Here is a 13,164-nt window from a genome sequence, read left to right as displayed (position 1 = left end):
CAACAAGGAGAGTTTAACCTCTTAGCCCCCTCCTGTGAACTCCCCAGGAGAAGGACAGTGTTGAAATGGTCTGAGTGAGAATACCTGGCCCAAAGAGTTACAAGGAACTTTTGGGATTGCAGAGGGGCTACTCTAAAAGCCCACTCAGATTCATACAAAGATTCCCAGTGACTTCAAAGGGTACTGGAGGAGGTCTCTAATTTTCATGGCAGTCCCATTCTCTGTGAAAAAGGAGTAATGAAAGCTCTTGTGAAGTTCCATTTTTCTGTAGGGCTATAATATACTCTGCGGCCTCCTGGGCAGCCAGATATACTGAAGTCTTTTGAGCAACAGGAACTAGCCAAACTGGCTAGACTGTATAAATGCCCAGTATTGTAGTGTTACACTGACTTCTTCCCTTATTATGATCCCAAAGACTTTTGCTTATTAATGTCAGAAAATGAGTTCTGCTCTGTGCTATTGGCTTAAAGAAATTTTGCTCATAAAGTATGTGTAAACAAATTGTCTAAAAACCCCTCAAACCAGCTTTGAGCAACTGTGAAGATTAGATATTCTGCTTGCCGCCCACTGGAAAGATCAATGTCATGGTCTTTGTCTATGTAACACCTAATAATCTTAAGTGACTTGTGCAGTCAGCTGAAAAGAGATCACATGGCAGTGTTAGCAAATGATTTCCTTAATCTGATAATCTGCTGAGATATCCATGCATTGCACACATTGCATTAATAACAGAGGTTTCATAGTCATCATTAGAATATAATAAGTCCTTCACCACTAAAAATATATATATATATATATTTAGGCATTATTAGATCTACATATGGCTCAAATGGACAAAACGTAATTAAGCATTTAACATAGTACAGTGATTACAATATTCCCAGGGTTTGTAGCATTGTTAGGCTGTTTTACTTGAGAAACCCATAAAGTATAATTACAAGCTTAATTCACTGAACCGCTTAAGGCATGACCATAACCAATTTAAGGAGGCTTTTAAGTTGTCTGCTTTTTTCCTGTAAGTATTGGCTACCTCCACCTCTGATCATACATTATACATTTCAGGTTTCACTGCCAATAAGAGTTTAATACTGAGTTTCCTGGACTCCAGAGTTCAATGGGTCCAGCCTCAGCTCCTTCGCTCACACAGACACTCCTTCCTAGCATGACTAGTGATTTCAGAGTCAGTGTGACAACTTGTGCGTACAGGGGTTTAGCAATAGTAGAACTCTAAAGTAAAAAAAAATCAGAGTTAAAAACAAAATAAAAGGCCTACAAATCTGTGAAAAATAACAGTTAAAAAAGCCAGAAACATACTTTCCCAAGAGTTAACACAAGTGAATTTTTAGGCACCACTGAGGTCTCTGCTGATCTGCCTGCGAATTGCGTCGCTAGACCCACCTGGATATTTATAGGATTTCTCTGACAATATTTGTGATTTACTTTAAACGTATGATTCACTTCTGAAACAAAAAACATTATTTAGACAGGTGCTGTGTGTGTTTCAACAGAACTGATTCTTTTACCCTTATTCAGGAAATAAAAGAATTTCAAAGGCACCAAAATATCCTCTTCAATATTTCCCTTGTCTAGACAAAAATTCACGAGGCAGAATTTGGTTAGGTTAAATTCTTTTCCTTAAGAGAAAAAAAAAAAAAAAAAAAAAAAAAAAAAGCAATGAGACATCTACGTAAAAGCAAACAGGAGAAAACACTCTCTGTTTAGGTCCTGCTATTACTTTTCATTCATTTTAGTGCCAGAGAAACAGAGAAATTACACATGGTCTATCAGGTTATGTACTCCATTTCCTAACGATGCAATACTTTTGCCTATAGTCATTATCTGGGCTTGCTGCGTAACATAGCATTACCCCTCTAAAAAACTTTTCCTAATACTGTTTCATATTGTGCCACATAATAATAACAAGGGCTCATTGGAAGCTGGTTTGATTTAGAGCAGTAGAAATTTATACTGTATTGATTAACTTCTCTTCGGAGTCACCATTTTGTTGTTCCCGTGGGTCTGCCGCGAATGGAAACTTAATAGTTTTGTTGCAGAAAAAAAAAAGCCATCCACTGCTTTTTGATATCATGAAGAGCAAAAGTGTAATTTCCTGGGACTGTACTGAATAGATCGAGGTCCGTCTTTGTCAATGTCATCCAGACTGGGACTCCTCTAAGTTTAAAAGCTCATATATGGTCAATTTTAATGAGCCAATCATCCTTTGGCTTCTGATGTTAAGCTCCTGTTATCTTCACTGAGAGTGAACAAAAAGCAACTGAATGTTACACAAGCTATACCTGTTTTATCCTTTCTTTGGATACATTTATTGCATGTCTTTCACTTGTAGCTAGGATGAGCGAGAAAGTTACATAGCACCTGTGTAAATAATGCTGGATTTCACACTGATGAAGGCAAACCTTCCCATCGCATTGCTGGATCCTGACTCAGGACCCACTGAAAAAATTATAATTTTGATGAGTTCAACCTGCAGCTCCCTTTGACATTAATGGCAAAGAGATCAAAAGAAGTACAGACTCTTATGCAGTTATTGTATGTTTCTCTATCAGACAGCACAGCTAAAGGCAGAGAGATTCTTGGATTCTCATGCACAACTACACAGACATATTTTATGGCCCTTATTTTTGTAATTGCACACAGTTAATACAGTACTTTGTGAACGGTTATACTTCCTTACTGAAGCAATCTGAACTTACCTCCTTGCTCATCCAACATAACCAAAGTCCTGATACCAGCATCTTTACTCTACATCCCGATAGTGGTAGCAAGGTTAGGAGAGAGGGGGGGAGAAAAAGAAAGAGAGAGGGGGAGAAAGAAAGAGAGATCAGTGAGGGAACACTCAGTCCTAGGTATGGGACATAGGAAGACAAAAGAAAAACAGTGAAAGGAATGGCAAGGTCATAAGGGACTGGTGATGTAATCTGAAGCCCTTCTATGAATGGACACTGTAAAGGGAACTGGGTGTTCTCTGTTGTACCATCAGCCCTTTAGGATTCACTGGGATTCTGAGCTACTGCAGAAAAAAGAAAGTCCCAGACCTTGAGGTTAAAATAATCATTTTACGCAAGAATCATTTCTGAAAAGAGGGTTCATCTCTGGGTTCATCTCTGTGTTCCCTGAAGCAGGAGAAGAGAAGAAGGGAATGGTCATGTTGCAGATGTATGCTCATCCCACAGGAGAAATTCCCAGGGAAAATAGATGACACAAATATGTTTGGTAAGGAGGCATAGCAACTCGTACATAGCCTTTGCAACACAGAAGTCAGAAAACTTCCCTCCTTAGGCTTCCATCCTAAAGCAGGCTAATGTTTTGTAGGGTTAAGCCATATTTTTTGGTTCACAGATCTAATAGATAAGGGCTTGAGCCAAGTTTTAATTCAGCCAGTGAACACATTTAATATCATTGGAATTTGGATCCAGTTTGAAGGCAAGATTTTCAGAACACTTACATACTGATCCTACCCCTGCTCCCAGTGAGGTTCTTGGGAATCTTATCGTCATCTTTGTTGGGAGCAGAGTTTGAGCAAAGCTGAGCACTTTTAGAGCTCCCATCTGTCTAAACCAGCAGCAAGGCACCTTTCACAAATACGGTTTTTGTATGCATTATCATCACACTGGGATGTGATCAGGTATCTCAGGTTCCTGGATGCTGTGATACTAAGCTATATCACAGATCACATTAGCTCCTTTTTAATTACTAAGTGAAAACTAGCTTCGTTCTGCTTAGAGCAATGATAATGTCTGTGAATAATTAATGGTCTGAAAGTTCTTGTGACTGCTGCATTTCAGTAACAGATGAAGTACGTCTTCTGTGGCCTAGCATCCTGCCAGTGGAGTTACCTGAACATGTGTAGTGGTAATTCAGCTGCTTCCCTGAACATAACACCACCAAGACCCCTGTGAAGTAGATAAGGATCATGGTCTCCATTTTGCAGAGGCCAAGGGAGATGAAGTTGCTTGCCCACAGTGGCACAGGAGCTCGAGGAACAGAAACCTGGAGTCCTGACTGTCCCTCTTGTGTTGCAAGCCATCCTGTCTCCTTGAAGCAAATTAAGGTCTTAGTATTATCCTTCCTTCCAACTGCTCTCCTCATTGCCATCACTTGTCTGTTTGTCTGGGAGTAGTGACGTCTCTCAGTCTGTCAGCTGCCCGATCCATGCTCTCTCGGCCCTCCAAGGCATGCTGGCTGCATGCTCTGCATGTTGGCTCAGCTACATGCCTGACTTTCTGCTGCACTCAAGGAGTGGCTGGCTGGTGCAGCTGGTGCTTCAAGAGCATACTGCTCAGTTCAAGAAGGATACAAGATGCCTCTTGCTGCACTCTTATCCGCCTCTCACTACACTCCCTTTCTTGTCTTTAATGTCTATGTCACTGTAGAAACCAGGAAAAACATCGGATGTGTGCAGCCCGGTTGGCTCCCCTATGTTTTTCCTTGCATGAATTGCCAGGCAGAGAGAAAAAAGCCACCTGCCTCCTCCCCATAGTCTCCTCGGCCCTATTGCTCATTGGGTCAGTTGTTCTACTAGGTAGTTCTGCTTCCTTCTTTCCCTTCAAGCTGATACTGCGTTTACTGGAAACCCAGCCAGCTTCTTTTACATCCTTTAGAAAACTTAAGGTCCAAAGGTCATCAGATTTGCCTATGCAGAGTAACAAAGCAGCCATTAATGATCTTACAGATGTCAGATCTTCTAAGCACCTGACGTGCAGCAGCTTGCTACTGTGCTATCTCTATGCTTTTGCCCTGTGGTACACAGGGGTGTCTTACCCTGAAAAACTGATATGTATTTAAAAAAATACACCTCATGCAAATGCAAGGAAGCTGCTTAAATCCTGAGTCATCTTGGATTTGGGTAAATATGGTGCAATCTGACATGGGGCCCTTCCAGATACCTGACTTGGAAAACCCATTATTGGTAGCTTGATAGTTGTTGGCTTTCAGTGAGTCAGACGTAGCCAGGCTAAGAAATGTTAACTTAACTGTTTGATCCTGTTTTCCTATGATTTTTTAAGATCTGACCAGACTGCCTTTATTTAGTTAAGATGTCCAGTGACCTGAATGAGAGCTTTGCTGAGAGAAGGACTCAGCAATTAGTCCTTCTTATGGAAGGACTTAACAAAAACCTTATGGTTTGTATTTCGTATTAAATCCTTGCACAGAGCAGAAGAGGCACAATTTTCTTCTATTTACCTGACCATCAATGCCATTGCATTTTATCAGGCAATACCATATGTCTTAAGAAGGTGTCCTGTAGCTCAGCCTTCCACAGCATTAATACTAATGTGAAAATATTGAAGGACTGTGCATTGAATATACTTCTCTGCATCTGAGGTCTAATCCAAAGCGTACTGAAGCTAATAAAAAGATGCTTACTGACAAAGATGAGAGGTGAATCAGTCATCAAGTGACAATCTCCTCCTGTTCCAAGTTTCTATTAAGCTCTAATTGTCAGGTTTTTCACAAAAAAATAACTGTGTAAAGCCAATTAAAAAAATATATTACCAATCACATTTGTGCATTTTAAATAGATCCAGACTTCCCTAAATGTTCAGTATCTCCATTGTGACCAATCTTAGATAGCTCAGAACCCAACACACTTGTAAATACAGAACTTTTCTGAAAATGTGCTCGTCATCCAGGTGTCTGAACAGGAGAGAAACACTCTGCATATCTGACCCTCAGTAACAGCAGACTAAGGCATCTTAGAAGGTTCAAACCCTCTTCATTTGAAGGAATACAGAGGAAGAAAAGGTGCCACACTAGTGCGTTTTGGGCTAATGGGAGAGATTTTCCAACACAGAAGATGTTGGCGTTTTCTGCACTGAAACTATCATGGAAACTTCCCTTGGCTCAACAGGAGCAGGTGTCAGCTAACACACTTGAACTGGTTGCTTAGAGAGCGTGTAACAGGAGGTGATGAAATCTGTGTTTGCTAAGTGCCAGCCCAGAAGAATATGTTTTACAACAACTGATCATAAAACCTTGTAACAGGCTTCTAGAAAAGCTGCTGTCATGGCAGTAGCAGGGTGACAGTGCTGGGAGGTCCAACTCCACATACACTGCTCGTTAACATGAACAAGATCCTGTGTGGGAAGCCATAAATCGGTAGAACTGCAGTGAGGTCCATGTTATGAAAATTTGTGCTAATAATAAACTTTCCCAAGGAATAGGGCCTTTATTTCTTCCTATGCAATGGAGGAATTTGTTAAGACCCTCCAATCCTCCGTTTAGTTTGCTGCAAAATAAGGTTTCTCGAAAAACAAGATTCTTATGGTGGTTCAGGCCAGAGTGGGATGAAAAATACATGGAGTCTCTGATAGGACACTACAGAGTTCATGGAGCATGTCCCATTTTAATCCAGCTTTCAAATCTATGAATGTAACGCCCTCTCTATTCAGATTTACTTTTGACTCTCTTTGTTTTCCCATTGTATTTGATAAGAGAATTTGGACTGCCAGATTTTGCCGTGGAACAACAATCATCTTTCTTATACTTCTGTCCTTTAGAGGAAAATGGCATGGAATGTATTGCTTTTATTAAGGCATTAAACTGACAGCTCTGGAGTTCCTCTGTTTATCCATAAAGCAGGTATATCACTAACAGTAAAATATATAATCTTTCCCACACAGCTGTCAAACATACTAAGCCCTAAGTCTAGAAATGGTAGGTCAGTCCTTGTGTCCTTCCAGTCTTTGATTTCCATGGAGACTGTCATGTGTTGCCGACTGCTTTTCTGCAAAGTGGAGGAACTGACATATTTTGTGTACAAGATGAAAGGCTTCTCAGGTGGTGGTGGCAAAGGCCCTCTCCTGTGGTGGTCCCACACAAGATGCCTTCTAGGGAAGGTAGTGGGAGAGTTTTGAGTGACAAGCCTGTGGCATTAGGTGGTTTGCTGCTCCTGGGACCCCACTGAGGGGGAGGCTATCACTGACTTTTAAAAATTAATCAGATTAGTGGAAATAACACAATGAATATTGACCCCACAGAGTTTATGAAATACAGTAAGTCCATGTCCTTCTACCTTTAAATAACACTAAGCTCTAGTGTTTTGAATAAAGGCAAAGTGACAAGGAGTACCAGTTTGTGTTTAACTGTGTGAACGCCATTGCTGACAGTGAGATTCGCCATATGCTTTTGTGAAGCACACGCCTAAGTTCTTTGCTGGACCACAGACTAAGCAATGGGATTCTTAATTAGAAAGCCAGAGCCTATGATTTAAAAACTCTGGGCTTAATTCAGCGCTTAGATACATCATTCTAAGTCTGTCAGTGCTTCAGTGAAGCCTGTTTAACAGCATAATTTGGACCCCAGTTAGAGGCTATAATATACATTAAATTCAATCTTCTCCAAAAGCTTTTTAAACTTTTTTGTTATTAGGGTCTCACTCAAAGCCCATTAAAGTCAGTGACAAGACTTTCACTGGAATTTGCTAGCACTTTGGAGGGGAGATGCATTGCTGTATCATTTCTTGTTATTACTGTTATGTCACTTAATTTCCCAAGGTGGGAATAAAGCTAGGAAGGGAGTTGGAATGACTTCTGAAAAGGCCCACTGGTCATTCCAGGAGCACAGTACATTGTGTACTATCCATGCCAGCTACAAAAGGCAGCTACTCCAGCTTTATTTAAGCTCTAGGCATAATTTGCATATCAGTATGAAGGAATGATGTATCAGCTAGAGAATCCAAATTATAGAAATCACTTTCTGTGCATTTCAGGAAGGGCTCTGAAAAGCAACTGTACACTCTCAGTTATGTGAAAAACACATAAACTTCCACTTCAGTGAGGAATTTTGCTTCAGTCAATATAGATTATAGAATTTGTTTTGAATGAATTAATACAGACAATTATATACCAGGACAGGCTGACATTGCTAGCAGTTCAGAGATACTGAAGAGAAGTGTCAACTCCTTGAAGACAAAAGTGTGATCAGAGAAACATTTTTTAGTCATCCATTCTAATGCATCTCCTCAGTTCCTGTTCCAAGCTCACTGCCACCCTGTTAAGGCTGTAATGTCTGTTTATGCCTGATTAAAGAGTCCTGTTGGTTCTCTTCACTCTGTTAATTCACCCCATAGTTTAGATCCTCAGCCGATACAAATCAGCGTAGCTGTCCCTGAATCCTGTGGGCCTGGTTTCACCTAGCACAACGTCCATGGCTCCAGTGCTGTCCTGCTCATTTACAAGGACAAAGAGGGTTAATCCTGCACAGCAAAAACTGTCGGCAGAATCTTGAATCACCTTTGTCTGTGTCAGATACATATTTCTGTGGAAATACACAGATTAAAATATTTCGCTGAGTAGAACTGTTCCAGTAGCTACTGATGTCAAAGGGATTTTTAAAATTAGCTTTGACAGGCTTTAGATCAGACTCTAAATTAATAGAATCTTATTTTTCTTATTCTTTAGACTGTCATTAAGGAACATTTTGACTGTGATAATAATGTCAGGGAAGCTTATTTCCCAATCACAAAGGAAGGGATGATAATGTATATGTAAGTCAGTAAAGTGGCATACTATATGTTCAGTGTCATGCATCAGAGTCAGCATCATGAGGTTATCAAATTAAACTTTTATAGCTTACCATTTCAGCTTTGAAATGTTAGTAAGCTTGACTCTAACCCCCCAGCATATAAGAAGAGAAAGCAGTCCTGTTTGGATTCAAAAATACAAAGCAGCCCTTTTGTCTGTACATGTTGCCAAGTGCTTTCTTCCTGGGATTTCTGCAGTACTGATCTTGTTGATTTTTTTCTCTTGCCACATCATAGCTAGAAACCATTTTTTTCCCCTACTTTTTTTTCTTTTTAAGTTACGCTGGTTTCACTGGAAGATGATAGAAGAGTCCTTGCTTTTCCCCTACTGTGTTATTTTGTATTTAATAGAGTTGGCTCAGAGGTAAAAAGTTTGAACAAGAAAATAAGGCCAGCTTTAAGCTGTGTATTTAGTCTCACTTCTTCTGCCTCAGTTCATTTTTATTTTATGTTTTGGCTGGAACATTGCACAGCAGCACCATAAAATACACTTATTTATAGCACTGTGTAACTGAGTGGCGCTCAGTCTATGACATTTAATGAGCATTGGTTAATGTAGATGTAATTATATATTGTATGGGTGTGGTCAGCATCACAGACCAAACTGATTTTTGTAATCTACCTTCCCAGTACGTAGTTGCCTTGGGGCAAAGCAGTGGCTACTTTACAATGGCCACTCACCATTCCTTCTTTGCTTCCCCTGTTGTGCTAGAACTGAAACAATCGACTCCTTGCAAAGCTAAGTAATAAAAATAAGAAGCAGTAACAGATGTGGTCCTTCAGCAAGGAGAACAGCTCAGTTCCTTGGGACTAGCACCAGGGCTTAGTCCATTCTCTCCAAACTTAGTCTAGTCTTCTTGGACAAGGAGCGCAAGGGTCCTTGCTGGACATTGGTTTTGTCTGCCACGCACCGTGTCCCACACACCGTGACCTACAGTTCAGCATGTAAGGATGGCTTGTACTGTTGTAAGGCTTCACCGAGTGCAGTCCTCTGTCTCTAGAGTGTTGTTGAGGATTAGATCATATTCAGGGGCCAAGTCAGTCTGTTTGTTCTGTATTTTCCTAACACCAAGCAGAGTGGAGCTGACCATGATTCGAGTTCCTACGTATGTATATAGTGATAATGTTTAAACGTGGAGGTTTCATTTTCCTGAGTAAAGAATAACAGGTTTGCTCTATCAACAGGATATAATAAAACATGTTCTTTCCCTGAGCATTCTTCTATCTCTACTCACTAGACAGGTTCTGCTAAGCAAGTTGAGTTTAATTGGATTTTTTTGTCTATTAAATCCGAGTAGTGCAAGTTTGATTTCAGACACTTGCCATTTGTCTTCTCAGTATAAAATCTTTCACTCTCTAAATACTGCAGTCTTTTAAAAGTACCTAGGAAATGGGGTCAGAGTAACCAACCAGCTGTTTAGACCACAGAAAGAATTTGAAAGGTCTTTTGTAGTCACCCTAGTGAAAATTATATTCAGCGCCTTGTAAAGGAATTCCCTTGACTACTCAGTGCTAGTTTAAAATTTTCTGTATTTGAATAGGAAGATATTGCAGAATCTGAAAAATAGTTAGATCTGGAGAGATGCTGAGTTCTTCCAAGAAGCACTGGAGTCTACACAAATTCACTGGTAGATTCAGCAGTCCCAGTTCTCCTCCAACTTTGTCAATTGCTATAATTTAATTCTGAAATTTCAGTGGCATTCACAATATGCTAGTTCAATATGTTAGGAAAATTCAAGCAGTGCATAGGTCACACAAATATGGCTCAGGAGAGAGGTCTGATATTTACTGATGGTTTGGCCCTGGGCAAATCACTTCCCTTTTCTGCACCTCTCTTTCTTCCCACTCATCATCTGCCTCATCTATTTAAATCACAGGCATTTTGGGGCAGCAGGCTCTCCTATTTTGTATTTGTGGAGATACCCATGTGAGACGATCTTATATATAGTTGATTTGATTTAATCAGGAGCTGCATCCAGCATCGAGTTAAAATAACGTGATGGTTAGAACTGGCATGTCCAGATAGTTAAGTAGTGAAGGGAAAGAAGACAGGTTGCTTACAAGACAAGAACATGCTCCTGCTGGGAGGGGCCCAAGCCATAAGAGAGCCAAAGCTGAAGCGTGCATGGAGGAGAACTGATGCTGACTATGCTCAGTGATCCATCTGTCTATCTATCTGTACACAGGAATTTAATTTTGTCTCTGCTGAACTCCATTGATTTCTGCACTCATGATTGATTTCAAGGCCATGAAGCCTAAGGCTGGGTTTGTGTTTGTTCATGAACATGGGACCTGATGTCATTTTCTGCCTGTTGTCTTTGCTTGAGACTCCCACAGTTGTCACTATGTTGGGACTGTCAGACCTGAAGACCCTAATTAAAAATGTCACTAGCTCCAGTACCAATTCTCTAGCATGGTGTCTGAAAATAATACATCCTGTCAGGCAGGACCAAAGTTTCTCACCACCTGATGGCTGATCACTCTAAACTGAATTGAGTTTGGGAGTGTCAGACTTTTAAACCCCTTCATTACAAAGACCATGAAATGAGGCCAGACTGAATTGCTTTTTCCCTCCCTGGAAGTGCTCCCTCCAGGTGGGTATAAAATGCATTAGCTGTGAGTGCTGCGCTTGAATCCCCTTTCCCAGCACTGTGGAAAAACAGAGAGCTTCATTCTCCAGAGCTGTCAATCTATGACGTTTAATGAGCCTCAAAATCCTAATAAATGTTTCAGAGATACATAAAGAATTGGCACTTAAATGCTGTGGTGATTGATGCTCTATAAATAGCTGCAAGTATTTATGTAGAGGGACGTATTTAGAGATGACAGGGCAAACAGACCAAGGGCCTTTGTCACCGTCCCCACTTGCAGTATTTGACGTCAGAGTTGTGCCAGCATGAGGCTCCAGGAACTCTGTAGCAAGCTTAGCCATTTGTCCCTGACTTCAGGTCACCTTCAGAGGCTATTTTCTTGGTTTATCTTGAGTAGTCCCTCTCAATGAATACTCAGATATGGCTGAAACATAGTGCCTCAGCAACTGGTCTGCAGTTTGACACCTGAAAACTGAGGTACAGTGTCTCAAATGACCCTCGTGGCTGGGATAAGGATAATCAGTGATGGAGTGGCATATAAAGCCATGGCCATGCCCTAGCAATGCGAATAAAATAAGAAAACCTTCACTGTGCCACACTCTCCAATACTTTTGCTCGTAAGGGAAGTGCAAATAAAATGTAAGTCCTTACCTCTTCAACAAGCTGCAGCATTCGACGGGTGCTCTCAAGTGACTGAAAAAACAGAGGAAAAGCCACTTAGATTTGGCAGATACAGTTTCCATCACTAATGTGCAGGCTCATGCTGACAGTATTGTTTCCTATGCTCTTTGCCTTCCCTCAAAATCATGCTGTCAGCAGGGTACTAGTGATCTCTTCATCTTCAGCTATCTGTTATGGTTCATTAATGCAGTAGTTCCTACCATGTCTCTGGGTAGCTGCAGTTTCTAATGCTTGCACTGTCTTTGCCTATGTGGTCAGTGATAGCACTTGGAACAGCTGGTGTTCCAGTTCTGAAAACAAAATCTATGGTTTTCAGCTAAGACTTTTCAGATACCTAATTGGTGACTTTTAATATTCCATATATTTGGCAAATTGAAGGAATCCCCAGAAAAAAATAAATTGCTGCTTTTTGTTCTGAGGTCAGCCAAATTGATGCAGACCCTAATACCTAGACCAAACTCATGATCAATAATCTAGACTACTTAATCTGGACTAAACATGGCATTAATTTTTGTCCCAATTTATCTCTATTCCACAAAGGTCTTGTCCCAGAAATTCTGTGACAAGTGCAGGAATTCTGCTCACAGTGACAGCAGCGTAACTCTGGAGCGACTCAGTGTCTTTGGCTGAGTTACTGTCTGTTGCCACTGGAGAGAGTGAGAGTTGAAAGGGAGTCAGCTTTCCCTGGAATAAAGCTGACAGAAAACACAGTCAGCCCTATAAATCTTTAGCCAGCTCTGCTCCTATTTCTGGATCTGTCTCTCGTACAAAAAGAACCCCCAGTTTCTTATTAGTTATTGGTCTCACTTCATCAGCAAGCTGATCAGCACGCCGCTGCATTTCTTCCAACTCATTGCGCATGTCAGCATCTTCTGCCATTTTAGCTGTGGGTGTGTTTGTGGAAGCTGCAGATCAAGGATTTGTGTTCAGCCTGTGAGCCTGGAAGACAGCAAAAAGGGAAAGAAACAGTATGGTTAAACTCCTGTGCTTAAAGCACTGAACTGTGCTTAAATGTCAATGCCCCAGAAGTGCTTTTATTACATTAGTGCCCTCACCCAAACTCTGTGGTTCTGGATAGCAATTCTCATATGTAGGATTATATGCATATGGAGCACTCAGGATTTTTCAAGGTAATGTTTTATTCCTGTACTGTTAATCACTCTGAAGGAACAAGAATGTATCCTTATACTCATTAAGGAAAAATTAGCTCTTTCTTTTTCCTTAAGGGAAACATTTCAAATGAAGCTGGAAATTCAGGAGGCATTGTTTGCTACCAGAAGTGGGCTTGAGACCCGTTCATTCTTCTCTAGAATTAAAAGCAATAATATGAAGGAGTTAAAGGTCAAG

At 40.7% G+C, this 13,164-nt stretch overlaps 1 protein-coding gene across 2 annotated transcripts in view; it reads right to left on the bottom strand.

Annotated features, from left to right (window-relative positions):
- The window catches only part of SNAP25 (synaptosome associated protein 25), a 28,850-nt gene extending 16,154 nt beyond the window's left edge, over positions 1-12,696 (bottom strand). For both annotated transcript variants that reach the window (XM_026064199.1, XM_026064198.1), the window contains exons 1-3: positions 12,625-12,696; positions 11,788-11,829; positions 2,715-2,763 (exon numbers count right to left, since the gene is read on the bottom strand). In XM_026064199.1, the coding sequence (XP_025919984.1) occupies positions 2,715-2,763; positions 11,788-11,829; positions 12,625-12,696 (163 nt within the window). The remainder of the gene's footprint in view (positions 1-2,714; positions 2,764-11,787; positions 11,830-12,624) is intronic.
- Positions 12,697-13,164: the final 468 nt, after the last annotated feature.

This window comes from Apteryx rowi, unplaced genomic scaffold, assembly GCF_003343035.1.
Source record: "Apteryx rowi isolate R43461 unplaced genomic scaffold, aptRow1 scaffold_21, whole genome shotgun sequence".
NCBI classification, from domain to species: domain Eukaryota; kingdom Metazoa; phylum Chordata; class Aves; order Apterygiformes; family Apterygidae; genus Apteryx; species Apteryx rowi.
Note: the sequence above shows the minus strand (reverse complement) of the source record. Positions and strands in the feature narration are given on the sequence as shown.